The 15,611-nt window shown below is 41.2% G+C and overlaps 3 protein-coding genes across 4 annotated transcripts in view; 1 reads left to right on the forward strand and 2 right to left on the reverse strand.

Annotated features, from left to right (window-relative positions):
* Positions 1–453: 453 nt before the first annotated feature.
* On the reverse strand, positions 454–4,242 carry tmem134 (transmembrane protein 134). The gene is made up of 8 exons (XM_085778322.1): positions 4,025–4,242; positions 3,242–3,498; positions 3,070–3,137; positions 2,882–2,968; positions 2,521–2,597; positions 1,889–1,933; positions 912–965; positions 454–814 (listed from the first exon to the last, which is right to left on the reverse strand). The coding sequence occupies exons 2-8, from the start codon at positions 3,452–3,454 to the stop codon at positions 732–734; spliced, it is 627 nt and encodes a 208-aa protein (XP_085634448.1). The 5' UTR covers positions 3,455–3,498; positions 4,025–4,242; the 3' UTR covers positions 454–731.
* A 1,825-nt stretch (positions 4,243–6,067) lies between these two features.
* Positions 6,068–10,804, forward strand: serping1 (serpin peptidase inhibitor, clade G (C1 inhibitor), member 1). Its single transcript, XM_085778333.1, has 11 exons — positions 6,068–6,182; positions 6,522–6,569; positions 6,706–6,814; positions 6,917–7,078; positions 7,234–7,530; positions 7,740–7,955; positions 8,436–8,579; positions 8,719–8,925; positions 9,017–9,156; positions 9,880–10,102; positions 10,302–10,804. The coding sequence occupies exons 2-11, from the start codon at positions 6,522–6,524 to the stop codon at positions 10,547–10,549; spliced, it is 1,794 nt and encodes a 597-aa protein (XP_085634459.1). The 5' UTR covers positions 6,068–6,182; the 3' UTR covers positions 10,550–10,804.
* A 76-nt stretch (positions 10,805–10,880) lies between these two features.
* Positions 10,881–15,611, reverse strand: part of doc2g (double C2-like domains, gamma) — a 32,221-nt gene continuing 27,490 nt past the window's right edge. For both annotated transcript variants that reach the window (XM_085778354.1, XM_085778345.1), the window contains one exon: positions 10,881–13,870. In XM_085778354.1, coding sequence (XP_085634480.1) covers positions 13,731–13,870 — 140 coding nt within the window. In that variant the 3' untranslated portion in view covers positions 10,881–13,730. The remainder of the gene's footprint in view (positions 13,871–15,611) is intronic.

Genomic DNA, 15,611 nt, shown 5'->3' on the forward strand with positions numbered 1-15,611 from the left:
GCGTCACAGCGCCCGCCTCACGTGGACTGCGGAAGTGCAGGTACAGTAGGGGGCTCAAAAAGAGACATTTGGTTTTCATTGCTATACTTTTAATTATAATCTAGGAGCATACATGCTATACAAAGCCCCAAGTTTAGTTTCATACAGTGCAATGTTCTTTTAATGTATCTACAATTTGAGGTGGTAACTCATCATTTCAATTCATGACAAGGTGCCACAATTTCTTAGCAAAATTAAATTAATGTTAGTGTTGTAAAAATGAATGCACTGCCTGTTTAAAACAGGATTTGGAGGCCTCTTTAGCCTCTTTGATCTCTCATCACTCCCTTAACAAACCTTGTGATAGATTATTCCTGCTGTGGCCGTGCTGCAGGTTTCAACCCCCATGATTTGTAGCTATATAGGCTACACTGAGAAAAGTTTGTTTGGAAAATTAACTAGACTCAAAAACAATTAAAATATACAAAAGTTTTATTGTAATTTCACAGTCATTATTCACACATTGAAAACACAGGCGAGACCAATCTCCTTCTTTTTCATGTACGTGTAAAACAACGTCAGTTCATGTAGTGGAAACATACTCAAAGCACTGAGTGGTTAAATTAGTAGTGGTCATAACAATGACAAGAAATAACAATATCAAACATGTGGCAATATATTTTTTGTTACAAGTGACAAAATACAATTCATTTTAAGATAACTAACAAAGAAATGTGGTGCGTCATAAAAAGTCATTTTTCAAAATATGGTAGGTAGAACAGTTTGAAGCCTCTTCTTCCCCGGACAGCACAGCTGATGTATATCACATGGTACACTGGAGGACACAGGAAATTAAAATGTTAATGAGCAGACAAAGCATGTGTTTATTGATGCAAGCAAAAGAAGTTCTAGTAAGTAAATAAGCCATTTACCCCCAGGGATGAATAGAAGAAATCCAGGAACAAAGAAAATAGCACTTGAAACCCCTGTTAGGACAGATTGATTAGTTAAAGACACTTGCAAATACTTATCAGTGCAACAACAACACATTAAGGAAATATTTCAACAATTGTGGAAATATGACTTTTTGCTTTCCTACGGTCTCTCTCAAGACTGTACAATAAATATGAAGCTACAGCTACAAACCTTTATGCTTGTCTGAGCATAAAGACTGGAACAGGGGTAAACAACTAGCCTGGCCCTGTCCAGTGGAAACAAAATCTACCAACTGCAACTAAAATAAAGTCCTTATGGACAGCTCTGTGGAGAAATTTAGTTCTCAGTTTTCACTTCTTTCTTTCTATCAAAATATTAAAGTGAATCATACTACTGCTTGAATAATATAGGTGTGCCTTATGGCACTCACACTCACAATATGGGTCATTTCATTTTCAACCTTTGCAATCTTGTGAATGATCAAAAGTCAGAGGCACACACGCCTGCCCAGCTATAGGTTTTTTTTTTGTATGTTTTTTTTCCTCCAGCTTTATTCCTTCACCCCAGTTGTAAAAGTAAAGCTGGAACACAAGTGGGACAGTTTGGCCTTGCGTGCTGGGTTGGGAAACAGTGCAGCGTGTCATCAAAAGAACTTTGGCCTTTGAAATTGGGTGCTTCTTCACCACCAACCCACAGGGACAATATAAAGACAAGATTGCATGACGAGCTGCCAAACTCTGCGCAAAATCCACATTCAATAAAAATGCACACTATTCTATCTTTTTGGTATTTAAATACACAGAAAAACATAGTCATTTGTAAATTAGTACTAACTAAACATCAGTCTACTCTGTGTTTTCTCAAACTACTTTTTTGACATATGGTACAAGGCCTCTGTTTGGACAAGCAGAGCTATTATGCAATTACTGCACACAGAAATCGAAAGTTTACCAAAATGTTTTGTCTGTCTCACCTGCATTTGGATTCAACTGTATGACAACACCTGTGAAAATAAGAGCTGGGAAGAACCAAAACAAAAAGCACATCAATAAATGCATCAGACGACAAATGGCAGAGTGGTGGCAGACTTTTGAACCTCTCTGTGTATCAACAAAATCTTCAAATTTCTTTTTTTTTTTTTTTAATGTTCTCTGTTGATCTTTGTTAGAGGATAAACAAGGGGACAAAGTTCAGTGAGTGAAATGCCGGGCATGTCACTGACTGTCACAACACTGAACAAACTACTGGTATGAAATTGGAAAAAGATCTGAAGCAGTATGTTTATGTTGCGATAATGGAGCAAGTTTAGAGCTTCATATAAAAGAGTTTCTGTACTTTTTAAAAAGTTGTTTTCGATTGTAGCTATTCAACTGTAACTGTTTAATCCAATTACTAAACCATCTGCAGTTTGAGCAGCTCATTCAAAGGAGTTTAAAGACTGAAAGTTATTAGGCTACATCTAGATGCTATTACTGTCAACAGGCAAGAAAAATAATCTTGGAAAGCATGACAAAAACAGAACTAAAAAAATTGGATTTTTTTCTTATCAAAAAGATGAGTTTCAATCAATTTGTATTTAATGAGAGAAATGCTTGTGAGACTCACCAACTCCCGTGATGAGGAGAAGAAATGATGCAAGAACAACTCTTCTGTTTTTCTTCACCAGCGGATGGGACACCCACCTGAGCAACACATTTTCTTTAAGTGTAAGGCAAGGCAAAGCAAGGCAAGGCAGCTTTATTTATATAGCACATTTCATACCAAGGGCCAACTCAATGTGCTTTACAAAAACATTTAACAGTAAGAACTGGAAAGGGAAAAAAAACATACCATTTCAAAGAAATTAAAATAAAACCCAAGATAGTAAAAATACAATTAAAAGCAAGAAAAGGAATAAAAGAAAAAAAAGAGAGAAAAAAACTCAGAATCTGAGTGTGTGTGTGGAGGTTCAGTTGTGCGAACTCACCCGCAGCAGTGTGCAGAGAGCTGTGTGACCGAACTCAAGGTGCTGAAGGACCACTGAGAGCTGCAGTAAGAGAGAGTCGCTGGGTCACTGAGGAGAGAAAAGCAGAGACACTTCATCACACACTCAAACCTCTCGCCGGGTTGAGGATGAATCATCCGCAGGCGTACGATACGAGTCGAAGGACCCACCTAATTTTGAAGATGTTATTGAACGAGGAGTTGCCATTGTAACCCAAGACATCTTCATTTTCCAGATTCTAAAGAGACAGCACACGATCAAAACAAGTTGTACTTTCAGACCAACGACTTTCAGCTTCATGTTTGTGCAGTGCCGGCACACTAAAAGTGAGTTAGTGTGTACCTGGTACTTCAGGTTGCTGTGCTCGGGGGAGCCAGTGGCAGCAGGAGAGGGATGAGTCTGAGGTTTAGAGAAAGACAGAGGACCAAACGTCATCTCTCCCGCTTCTCTCTCCTTGTCTCGCGCCCCCCATCCCTCAGTCTCTCCATCCGACACAGCTCCCTCCTCATCTCCCTCCAGCACAAAGGCATCGTCGATACTAAACTGCGTTGCCATGGCGATCCCCTCTTACACCCCGAGGTCCTGTGGCTTGATGCTCACTGTGGGCAGAGGGGGAGAGGAGGAGGAGGAGGAGGAGGAAGGGGGGGAGATCAATGTTGTCCACAATGCCTGCACTCAGAGCAATGGAAGAAGAACATCTCATGGTATCATTTAGTGTTACCAGTCACTGACTGCACGGACTGTCCTGCTGCACTGGGCCGGATAAGTTACAGCTTCCTGCCTTACTACATAAAATAGGCTACATGCAATTACTGAGCAAAAATGAACGAGTGTTTCGCTTTTATCTGACGTTTAGTCTGTTTCTACTTTCTGTTCGAGTGGATTAAAGCACGTTTACACTTTGAACATCATTATTATTAACCGTGCAACACACTTCAGTGCTCTTAACAGGACTTTATAAAAAACAAATAGTAAACTAAGAAGTTAGTAAATACATGCATTACTTGGCTAAAGCTGGTCGAAGCGGGCTACAATAAAGCAGCGGCTAACTGGCTGTGTAGCTGCTCCCTGCCATTGTTTGTGAGCTTTCCGCTAGTCGATCATCTGACCAGGAGGAAAACTTACTGTCTTGACTAAAATCTTTTCTCCGGCGAGGCCAAACTCGTGCTCCACGTTGCTTAGAGACGGGTCACATGTTTGTAGAGTCCGTGTAACTTCAACAGAAAAGTTTCCAACGACACCTTTGTTTTGTTGTTGAATAATAAGAAGAGAAGAACAAAAAAACACGTCTCTGTAAAAGTTTGGGATCTCTTCCTCTCTTTTCTTTTTAACACCCGGTACTCGATTACTCCGGACTGATTACGCCCAAGCTGCGTCTCCGCAGCCAGTCCGCTCAATCGAAGATCGATTTGCTGATCGACCTTTTAAACTTACATAACATGAGAAGACTTGTTAGGCCCTGAGTTGACGGGGCCCTCAGTATGACTTGGACTCCGTGTTTTTTCTGAGTAATTTTAAAGATTTGGTTGGCTAATTATCGTAATTCACCCTTTAACACTAGAAGAAGAACAAGAAGACACTTTATAGATATAGCTAAACACATTTCCTAACAGAGACAACAATGTGCTTCACAACCTGTTCACAACACAAATAGCTAGGCCTAAGCAAAGCAGAGTACAAAAATATATATAGCCTATATAAAAAAATACAAACAGAGCGAATATATAATCAGCTAAATCCATATGTTGGAGAGTTGGCCTAGAGTGCAAAAGGAAATGTTTTGAGTCTGTTTTTGGATGTAGTTTTTGGAGGCTGATTCACCTGATTTGGTTTTTAATTTGGGGAATGACAAGGAGACCACTGGATCATTAACCTGAGACATCATAATGGAGTATAGATTTAGATTTTTAGGCTATAGACAGTTAAAATAATTTTAAAATCAATTCTTGTCTGGACAGGAAGCCAGTGCAGGGCCCTAAGGATGATGTGGATGAATTTTTTGGAGTAGTCGAGTTGGCTCATTCAAATGAATGAATCGTAGGCTATATTAGATTTATTTTTCGTCAACAATTATTATGTAAATTATTTCATATTTCCTCAGGTATAAAGTGAGGACAGGGATAGGTATGTATGTGCAGTGCAGATACTGAAACATCCTGGTCCATAAGTCAGACCCACATTACCTGGCTGTATGTGAATATATGATTTGGAGTATAGGCCTATGAGTTGTCAGTTTGTTGTTGTCCCACGTTGGGAGTGGACCTAAAAGTGGATTTTTAGCCAGTGGAAAGCTCTCCCAATATTGTTACTCTACCCACGACTAGATTAATTTAATACTAAACCGTAGTTATAGTCATAGTTTACTATTGATGATAAGTACATTTAACCCAACACAACAATAGTTATTTACTGATCTGACAGATCATGATACATTCTGACTACATGTCAGCTAACCATATTATTCTGTTTAAATTTATCTCACACATAGGTCACATAGGAGGATATGGGAAAGAAGCTTTTACTCAAAAATGAAAGCACTGACAAAAGTGGGCTAAAATTATACTTCCCGGTATACTGGATAAAGTACCTCTGATTTGTGATTATAATAAGGATAATTCACTCCACTTAAAATGCCCTAATTAATGAAATGTTTTCATCAAATGTTTAATTTTGTCACAATGGCTCATTTCCTTTGACACTTAATTATGTGTTTTGTCACAAATGCAGCAACGCTATTTTCTTCTAATTAGCAACAACTCACTTCACTTCAATCCACAATGTCCATGCCTGTGTTTATCATCTTGTACAACATCAAATTAAGTAAAACACTTCAGGACAGAAATATTTTTTATGCAAATTGATAACAAGCCAGAACATGAGTGAAACTGCAAAGCCTCCCCCCACAATAACATTGCACTTGTTAATAAGATTGAGTAGGTATTGATATATAACCCAGATTTAAGCACGGATAGAATAATATATCTTTGCAATGCATAAATACATAGAATGACAGCAAAGTGAACCACCAGTTTCATCCCACTTTGTATCTTTTGCCAACTTGTGAAATCACATGGTTTCCAAAAAGTCAGAAGACCTGCATTATGCAAACACAAACATCTCTAAATCAACAATGAGAGACTGGTCTTTGTTGGTGCAGTTTACGGGAGCAGACGGTCGGATCGAGGTGGATCGAGTGAACAGTGTTTGGATGTAGCAGAGACATTATTGTTAAAAAGAGCAGGTGCTGTTACTGAATTTGGACCAATTTGGAAACTGAAGAGATGTGAGTTATTTGATGTTTATCCACCATTTTTCTGTTTGATCGCTGAACTTAAGAAATGTTATCTACATTACATCATGCAATATTGTTACAAACAACTCTCATCTACCTCCTGAGGCTTGTATGAAGTAAATCCCTGCAAACCTGTACTTATAATCAATGTAAGTTAAGTGATCAGAGTTTGAATAGTTAGTAGAATAGTAGAATAGTAGAATATCTCTGTTTCACAGGTTGCGCCACATATTGATCTTTCTTCCGGCTTGGTGCCATATTAATTTTGAAATCCTCATTTGCAAACTTGCTCATCTTATTTAATTCCCTCTGCTCTGTGCTCTACTGCAGATGAGACTGCAGGCTTTACTCTTCCTATCGCTGCAGCTCATTTTTGAGGTAAACTTTCCTGAGAATTGTCAAATTTTCTCTTCATACCTCAGGCAGTATGTTTACCAATATGACAAGAAGCCTCCTTGACTGTTGGATCCAACACTTTTTTTTATCAGATGTTTGACATTTCATTTCTGTTCAGTTTTCATCATGCTCACATCTGCGAGTGATATCTGGTTCCAGTCTGGAGCTGCCATGTCCTTTAGCCCAACCTGACTCCGCTGGATACACCATCACCTGGATCTTCAATGGTTTTATTACATTTCTGTCCCAACCATTCTGTCTGGATTGCAAAATCTAAACTTTTTTTTTTTTTTTTTTTTACAATTTGATTCCTTTTTTTTTTCATTCAGGCAAGGATATTAGTGAGGAGCCGTCTGATTCAGTCAGTGTTAAAAGGGATGGTTTGTATCTGTCCATATTCCCTGTAAGTCATGCGAACAACGGCGAGTACACTTGTGTGGTGAAGGAGGGCAACAGTGAGACAATAAGAACATACAACATCGTAGTTATTGGTGAGATATACACTTCTATTTATCTTGTGTACATTGTGTATTTTGATTTGGGGAAGTTGAAAATGGACATAATGAAGAAATAATCAAAGAGGCTTGAATTCAAAAGCAGCGGACTCATTTGTGTCTTTTCTCTCTCTCTCTCTCTCTCTCTACAGAACTACTTGATATTGCCATTAAAGTAAACCAAGGTTCTGATGTGTACCTACCATGCAGTCTCCCACCCAGCAGCGAAGTCACAGGAAACGCTCTCTGGTTCAAAAAGTCGGACACCGGTATTGGGAGGATGCCACTGCATCCCGAAGACGAAACAGCCGAGAGAATAAGCCTGCTCTATCCAATGGACCAGGATCAGACCATCCTGATCAAAGAGGCTGTCACTGAGGACTCTGGGACTTACTATTGTGAAACTCCAGCTGGGCAGAGGCTCAGCACAATACAAATCATTGTTGAAAGTAGGTCTGGAAACTTTTTCTACATGCTACTTTAATCCTTGTAATTTGAAACCCTAGCTCAGTCCTTGTAGTAAATGTCAAACCAGCGGAGCTCCTGATGAGTACTCACTTTAATTTTAAAAAAAAGTCTGAACATACAGTAAAATCACAATTCAAAACCAAAGTAAATACTGACACCTGTTTTAACCATCTCATTAACTTTCTTTCAGTTATTCCAACCAAACCTCCTTTCTCCTGCGATGGGTTTCCCAGAGCGTGGGAGCCATGCCTGGATGAGAACAGCCGAACAGATGCACCCATGTTGCAAGAGTCCATGACAGACTTTTCCATGAAGCTCTATGCATACCTCCGAGAGTCATATCCTTCAAGCAACCTGCTCATCTCTCCCATCAGCATCAGTGGGGCGCTCTCACATTTGTTGCTAGGTATGAAAAAGGGGAAGGAAGATTTGATGATTCTGCTTTACTTACTGAGTTCATCCCATGTACTCTGTCCTGTTACTCACTAGTGCAATTAAACACAGCTAAAGATAATTTGCACACAAAACATGATTTTACAATCACCTACAATTAAACCTTTTAATTTATTTTTTATTTTTTAGATACTTTTTGTTTTAGATCTCCGCCAGGAACATAAGCATGTGGATAGAACCCTAACATATAGTTCATTTTCATGGCATTTGTTGACATTGAAGACTCTTCAGCCTAAAAAAACATTATGTTCTTTTCTTTTCTTTCTATGTTTAGTTTTCTGTGGAGAAGAGAAAGAAATTGTTTATGTAACTTTTTTTTCTCTCTCTTTGTCACAGTGGTTTTTCTCAACTTATTTTTCACCTTGCAACTTTCTATACCACTCTAAAGTATATGTCTGTCTGTATTATGTCTCCACTTTGTTATTACCTTTAGGTGCCAGGGACAAAACTCGCAAAGCCATTGAGAGAGCAGTGTGTGTGCCTCACGACTTCCACTGTGTTCACTTCCAGATGAAGAAGCTGAGAGAGAAGCTGGCTGGCTCCCTGCAGATGGCTTCTCAGATCTACTATGACCCAAGTACTGTATTAACGTCACAAAATAGCCAAGAAAAATGCAATCAGAGAGGAAGATGTAGAGATTTGAGTGCTTACAAATACTAAATGGATCTTTATCTTTGTGGCTCATAATGGTATCTTTGTTTTGTTTTTCTCCCTAGATTTAAATCTGACCGAGTCCTTTACTAACCAGTCTGTTCAGTTCTATGAGGCAGAGCCCACCAGGCTGCTGATGAACAACAGTGAGGGCAACACACAGATGATCAACAGCTGGGTGGCCAATAAAACCCAGAATAAAATCACAAAGTTAGTTGATTATGTTTCACCGGATACACAAATGATCCTGCTCAACGCCGTCTCCTTCAATGGTCAGTGAAGTGTCCGTGCATAAATGTGAGTGTGTGCATGTTGAAGTAATAGAAACCAAAAAAAACTGTAGCCTATATGTGTGTGTGTCAGGTAAATGGAAGATCAACTTTGATCCGAAACAAAAGAAGGGCCTTTTCACAAAACTTGATGGTGATATGGTGACAGTGCCACTCCTCTACCACCGGAAATACATGGCGGCCATGACGTATGTGGTTGAGCTAAAGGCACAGGTAACAAATTAACACGGCAACACCTAACTGAGTCACCCACCCAGCCACCTACTGCATACAGCTGCAGTGAGACACACACACCAGGCGAAGACACAGCACTGAATGAAAGATAATTAAGATCCTTTAAAACCCTTTGACCCTGATTACAGCAAATTGCATCAACGCTTGCAGGCTGCTCCTTTTAAGAGGCATAACTCAGTGCAATCTGACTATACAACATGAAACAGACATGTCTTGCTTGGTGTGATTAACATTTTCTGATGATATAATCATCTCTGATGTCCATCTTAATTAATCTATAAGCTTAAAACATCACAGAAAGAGCTACTCCTCTAAACAGCAGAGCTTACGTGAGAATCATAATATTTTTATATGTGTCTTTAGTGTCAAAGTAATACAGGAACAGTTGTCTGATCTTGCATTTATAGGTATACTTCAAACAGAAATGGCTAACAGATAATCCAGCATACCTTTAATGCTGAAGCATCTGCTGTAGCTGTTGCCCACTGATAGGCCTAACTATTCCCCATCTGTCCAGCTCTCAAAGCATTATGGAGACGATAGCTCCAAAATCTAGAGCATTAATACCTTCCAAATTGAGACACAAAATTTTCTCATATATTTTCATCCTATATTTATTTTATTAAGTATTGCAGATTTGTACAGTATCAAACATTAAAAACACCTTTTTCTTCTTTTAAAAAAAACTCTTTTAACCAACAGGTGGCGAGGTTTCCTCTTACAGGCGACAGCAGCCTTTACGTCCTGCTGCCGCGCTCCAACACAGTGACTGACCTGCAGCAGGTGGAGGAGAAGATGACAGACACAGCTGTGCGTCGGATGATAGAGGAAATCCAAACAGTAGCCCCTCAGTATATCGAGGTTACTCTGCCCCAAATCAAGCTGGACGACCAACCAGACATGAGCATACTGATGAAGAAATTAGGTTTGCTGATCAACTTTAATGTGTTTTTCTGACTGTCATACTCACACTCTGCTCATTAACACCCGTGCCTCTCAGTATCACTTTATGTGGCAGCCAGAAGACATTTACTAAAATGTCTCCCCATCTGCTCTTCGATTTCCCTGTGTGAAATCCACTCACTTTTCTTTGCTTCCTGCTTATTTCCTTCTGACCCACACAGGACTGTCATCCCTCTTCGAGGAGCCCAACCTGTGTGGCCTCAACTCGGCCAACATGATGGTCCTTGGCGAAGTCAGACACAGGGCCTTACTCAAGCTGACTGAAAAAGGAGTAGAGGCCGGTGCCGTCACCGCCATGTCGTTCTCTCGCTCCTTCCCTTCCTTCTCTGCCTTGAGGCCTTTCATCCTGCTGCTGTGGAGTGACGGGGCCAAAGTGCCCCTCTTCATTGGCCGAGTGACCGACCCATGAGCGAGACAAAGAGGAAGAGTTGGTGAGAGGGAGGGAAATGCAACAAAGCACATGAGCAGGAGAGAAAGAAAGATATAGTAAAGAGAAGGTGTCTCATATAAGACAAATACAAGTCATTTCATTATGTGTCTATGCTTTTTTCAGCCAATTTTTCATAACAATGCAGATTGAGTATCAATCTAGCCCAGCCTTACAGAGACATATTGTGAATTGATTCCAAACACAATGATGAATAAACACGTGTGCACAACAATGCCTGTGTGTCATGTGTTTTTAAAGGTGTGAGCACAGTGTGAGTCACTTGTGAATGAAAGGAAGACAGATTGAGCACTGAAACAGCTTCGATTTATTTTTGCGAAGTAGTTACACAAACCAACCACAGGATGGCAGCCATACTGTGTGATTGACATTGACAGTGAATACACAGGGACTGCAGCAGTGAATCCCCATCCCGCTCCCATCTCAGCCCTCCTGCATGATCACCACTGATATCAATTTAAGGAAGACAAGTGTCAAAATCTGTGACAGTACAGGTTTTGTTTGTTGTTGTTTTTTTCTCTCTCTTTTTTTTTTTAAAGTCATGTCGCTTAGTAAAGCACAGAAACTGAGCAAAAAAATACCCTGAATCATCGTATTCACAAACAAATACACACTGATGGCAGAGACTGTAAACACATCAGCATCCAGAACGATCAGCTAAAGTTGCACTCTATTATACAAGCTGATGATTGCTAAACATGCAGCCGTATTGCAGATAAAATGATTACACAAGCTAAGCGGGGGTCAATAATAGACATGAGTCAGAAAATTGAGTGACTGTAAACAAAGCCAACAGATCCAGTCAGAAACGTGAAGTCATAGGTCACTTCCATCCAGACGATCCCCAAACTAAGTGTTCCCAGTAGTGCATCTTTGATGCTTGGATAACAGGTTCATGTTGTTGTTTTGGTTTGATTATCTCACTGCCGACTTGCTGGGAGTTTGGATGTGCATAGAGAAAGTACAGAATAAACCCACTATTATCCTCACCCAACCCTTCATGTTAAAGTCATTTAAGGTTTAACTAAAAATGGTTTTAGATTACTGTAACAATACATAGTTTAGTCCCAAGCTTTTATATAATGCCCAAGCCCTTTTTTTTCTAAACCTAATTCACCACTGAAGGATCCATTTTTTGCAGTCAATGATGAGACATTCACAAGGTTGTCGAAGGACACCAAGAATATGAGCAGCCGGATCGATTCAACAGTTAGAAAACTCCCGGAGGCCACTGACTGACTGTGGGTATGCTTTCGTGAACCGGTGTATGGCCAGAGCAGGAGTGACAGATGAACTGAGGGAGTATATTTGATATCCTGGCAGGCATTTAGACAACTCAGCAACAAGCTAGCCCGTACACACCATCAAAATGCAGATCTGTGCATGAAGGCACATTACACACATGTAGGTTAATAAGTGTGCAGTCTGGCGCAGCTTCTCAATGTCTTGGATCTTGGTCTGTGATTATCCCCTGTCCCTTACTGCCAAATGTGTTTCCATACGAGGTGTAATCTCATTTTATCTCCTGAGGTTAAATCATAGAGGGGCTCCGTTCTCTATGCCTGGATTTCTACTAACACAGTTTATCTCAGCAGGCAATCATGTCTCACACACATGGGCACAGTAGTCCCACTAGCCCTGTCTCGTGCTCACATTATTTAATATATGCCTCTAGATCTGCTATCCAATAGGTCAGAACTAACTGAATGAATGATCACAGAAATAACTCCCTCTGATTGGTGATGTAGATTACAGTTTTTTTTTCACATGGGCCTCTGAGGGTGAGTAAAGGTGGATTAGGGGGAGAGATAGGATAGCAGGACCAATCGAATGCCGGAATTTTCAAATTAATACATTGCTGGTATGAGATTGCCCTGCAAGAAGAAAATGTTACATCATCTGTGACTCTGCTGGAGTAGAGCTGGAGCCACTGAGGTAAACTCGCTTAGATCCTGTTGAAATCTGGTTCATAAAGCTGAAGGGAAGCAAAGGAACAAACAGTGCCTCCAAAAGCAATATCTGCTCTGCACTGGCATGGACAACTTCAACCTTTCATCAGAAAAGTGCAGTCAAAGGTTACGTAGCTGGACGTATTCCATTCTTCAAGTTGCTCTGTGACTGTCTGGCAATGGGAGGGAGAGATGGTAAAGGTCTGGCACACACAACTGACAGCTCGTCAGTGTCCTCCAGCCTCCAGGAGTACTGGCACCACTGAGGTCTGTGGTGGTGGAGGAGGAGGAGGAGAAGGAGGAGGAGGAGGAGGGAGATTCCTCTCCTGTGTGTGTGTCTTGTCCTTTGTTACCATTTCTTCACACCTCTGTGCTTCTGAAGTTGGACGGAGACGTCTTGAACGGGGGCGTGATGTGAACACAGATAGACACACACTGCACAGACAGTGGATGTAGGCACTCATATTCTCATATAGCCCTCACGCACACACATATGGCGACACGTTAATGTCTGGTGTGAAGGTGTATAGAGAGCCACTGTCACCGAGAGTCAATGAAAAGACATTAGAACAAGAACACTGAAACAGTAAAGGTACAAATCCACCGAATGGATCATTTTGTGCTTTATAATACGGTGTGTCGTTTTGCATCAGATCAACAACCACTAACATAGAGACTTCTCTGAACAATCGCCACTCCTGCAACTAAATACCACATTATGAGTCACTAGGGTGCACACGTAGTGTCGGCCCCTTTCAATGGATGAATTTTGAGTACATTAATCTCAAATCTCTTTATCAGGTGTAGATTTCAATGACAGAATATGAGCAACTTCCACAATACAGTAAGGTCTAAAGCACAATTTTGTGAGTATTGTTTTGTTACGTCAACACTTTAATGAGGACATTGTCACAATTTGGTTCACCTTTAAAAAAAAAGTATTCAGATTACACCTAATTACCATCACTAATATTAGTATGAATATCATATACTAATACTTGGTGCTGCAATTGTTGGCATTATATGACGGATTTCATCTTCAACATTATTATTATTGCATGTTTTATCCTTCGCTCTTATTACTGCATCACTTGGTCTCCATTTCCAACCATCGCTCAGTGAGACAAATGTGTGTGTTAGTGTGTGTGTGCGTGTGTATACATGTGTGTGTATGCATGAATGTCTTGTGTGATCTAGTCCGGCTTGTCACTGCTCGGGGCTCCTTGCTGTGTGAGCGTGTGCCAGTACTCCACTTTCTTCCCTTTGTTTTTGAGACATTCGAACCAGTGTCTGAGTCTCTGACCGGTGGCATTGATGCCCAGCTCCACTCCACCTGAAACCAGAGGGAGGAAACAGAGACGAAGGGTCAGGAGGTGAAGGCACATGACAGAACGAAGGACCAGTGGTGGAGGAAGTGCTCAGATCCTTTACTTCAGTAGAAGTATCAATGAAGTGACGTGAAAACACAAACAAGTGCTTCAGAAAAACTTCCCTGTGACTGATGTTTTATTATCTATGGGATTCATAAATAGTTCAGACTGATGCATCAGTTACATGCAGTATTTCACTGCTGTGTGGAACTAATTTTACCTACTTTATTCACAGTTCGGTTGTTTGCTCCTTTTATAAGGGTCACAAGATAAATCTGAAGGGTTGTGAGATGATTAATGGAATGGAAAAGAAGAAAAAGTGAAGTTGTGTATTGCCTTTTCTTTTTTTCTTTTTTACTTTTTCAGCCAGTCACTCATTGTGTCTGTCTGCTGCCTGTTGCTCAGGAGGTAATGTAAAGTACAATGCTTCTCAGAGCTTTTTTAGAACAACTCATCGATGTCTGAAATGTAACAAAGAGTCCCCAGTGAACACTGCAAGTACAGACACTGAATAAATATATTCAGTGGTATCAGAATATAAATATAACAGATAAGGGAACAGGCAGACATGTTGCATTCTCTTTAAAATCGAATATAAAATCCAATGATGGGATATTGGACTTTAGCAGAAATGTACATCAACATTCACACCAATAAAATAATCATTAATTGACAGGCAGACAGACGTGAGAGCAAAGGAGGAAATCCACAGACGGTGAAGATGATTTCCTCCAGGCAGAGAGAAAAAGAGAGATAGACAGGTAGCTGGGGAATTACGAGGGAGAGAGATTTAGACAGCAAAAGATTTATTGAAAGAGCACGGCCACTGAATATAATGGGGGGGATAAATATGCACAGAGGCAGGAAATGACTCAGGTGAAAGTGAGTGGAGGTGATGGAGGCGTTGGTGGAGCAGCAGGCTGGAAGACAGAGAGATGCAGGCAGTTGTTTGCACCGAGGTTATTACAAAGCCATTCCCTCGGCTCTGATTGCACAGTTAATGGAGCGTGAAGTTTTAAACACGGTATTTTGGCAATGCTGGCTCCTAACAGCGCCTTGGAAAATGACAGCCGCAAGCAAACCAGACTAGATTGTTGATCTGCAACTCATCTGAGCTCAGGAGTGAACGCTGCCCGAGAAGCTGCCGCTGGGAGGTGACGAGCCGCCCTCCAGCCTCTCACATCCTCCCCTCTCCTTCCTCTCAAACACAAGACACACAGCTCGGTCTGAACCTGTTGACAGAGTTTCGATAGGATAATCACGCACAACACTTTGTCACCTCCTCCGAACAGAGATCAATGGAGCGCAGCCCTGAGGGTTGCTGGTGACAAACGAACGGTCAGCCATCCTGCTCGCGACGTGACGCAGAGGAAGGATGACGGAGCCGGAGCCGGAGCCGGAGCCGGAGCCGGAGCCGGAGCCGGAGCCGGAGCCGGAGGTGATGACACAGACGAGGGGCGAGGCTGACGTGCTGGCAACCAGATGTGCATCAGCACTCGCACAGGTTTTCCACCCTGTTCTCTGTCGGCCTCTGCTGCACATCTGTCTCCTTCAAGCCGACCAGCAGACACATAAGTTGTGGTGAGACAAGTGTCAAGCAGAGCATTCAACCTGGAGGCATCTGTTCCTGTAAGATCATGGGGCAGCATCCGCTCTCCCACACTTCCCTCCTACTTTTGGAAATGGGCGGGGATCGGGGGGTCG

This window comes from Trachurus japonicus, chromosome 1, assembly GCF_045865225.1.
Source record: "Trachurus japonicus isolate A0001 chromosome 1, Traja_1.0".
Taxonomy (NCBI): domain Eukaryota; kingdom Metazoa; phylum Chordata; class Actinopteri; order Carangiformes; family Carangidae; genus Trachurus; species Trachurus japonicus.

Coding starts and splice junctions, on each gene's coding strand:
- tmem134 (XM_085778322.1), bottom strand. CDS start 3,454: ATGGCAACGCAGTTTAGTATCGACGATGCCTTTGTGCTGGAGGGAGAT. Junction 2,598..2,881: donor CTCTCTGCACACTGCTGCGG/GTGAGTTCGCAC, acceptor TGTGTTGCTCAG/GTGGGTGTCCCATCCGCTGG. Junction 815..911: donor TCTTCTATTCATCCCTGGGG/GTAAATGGCTTA, acceptor TGTGTCCTCCAG/TGTACCATGTGATATACATC.
- serping1 (XM_085778333.1), top strand. CDS start 6,522: ATGAGACTGCAGGCTTTACTCTTCCTATCGCTGCAGCTCATTTTTGAG. Junction 7,079..7,233: donor ATACAACATCGTAGTTATTG/GTGAGATATACA, acceptor CTCTCTCTACAG/AACTACTTGATATTGCCATT. Junction 8,926..9,016: donor CAACGCCGTCTCCTTCAATG/GTCAGTGAAGTG, acceptor TGTGTGTGTCAG/GTAAATGGAAGATCAACTTT.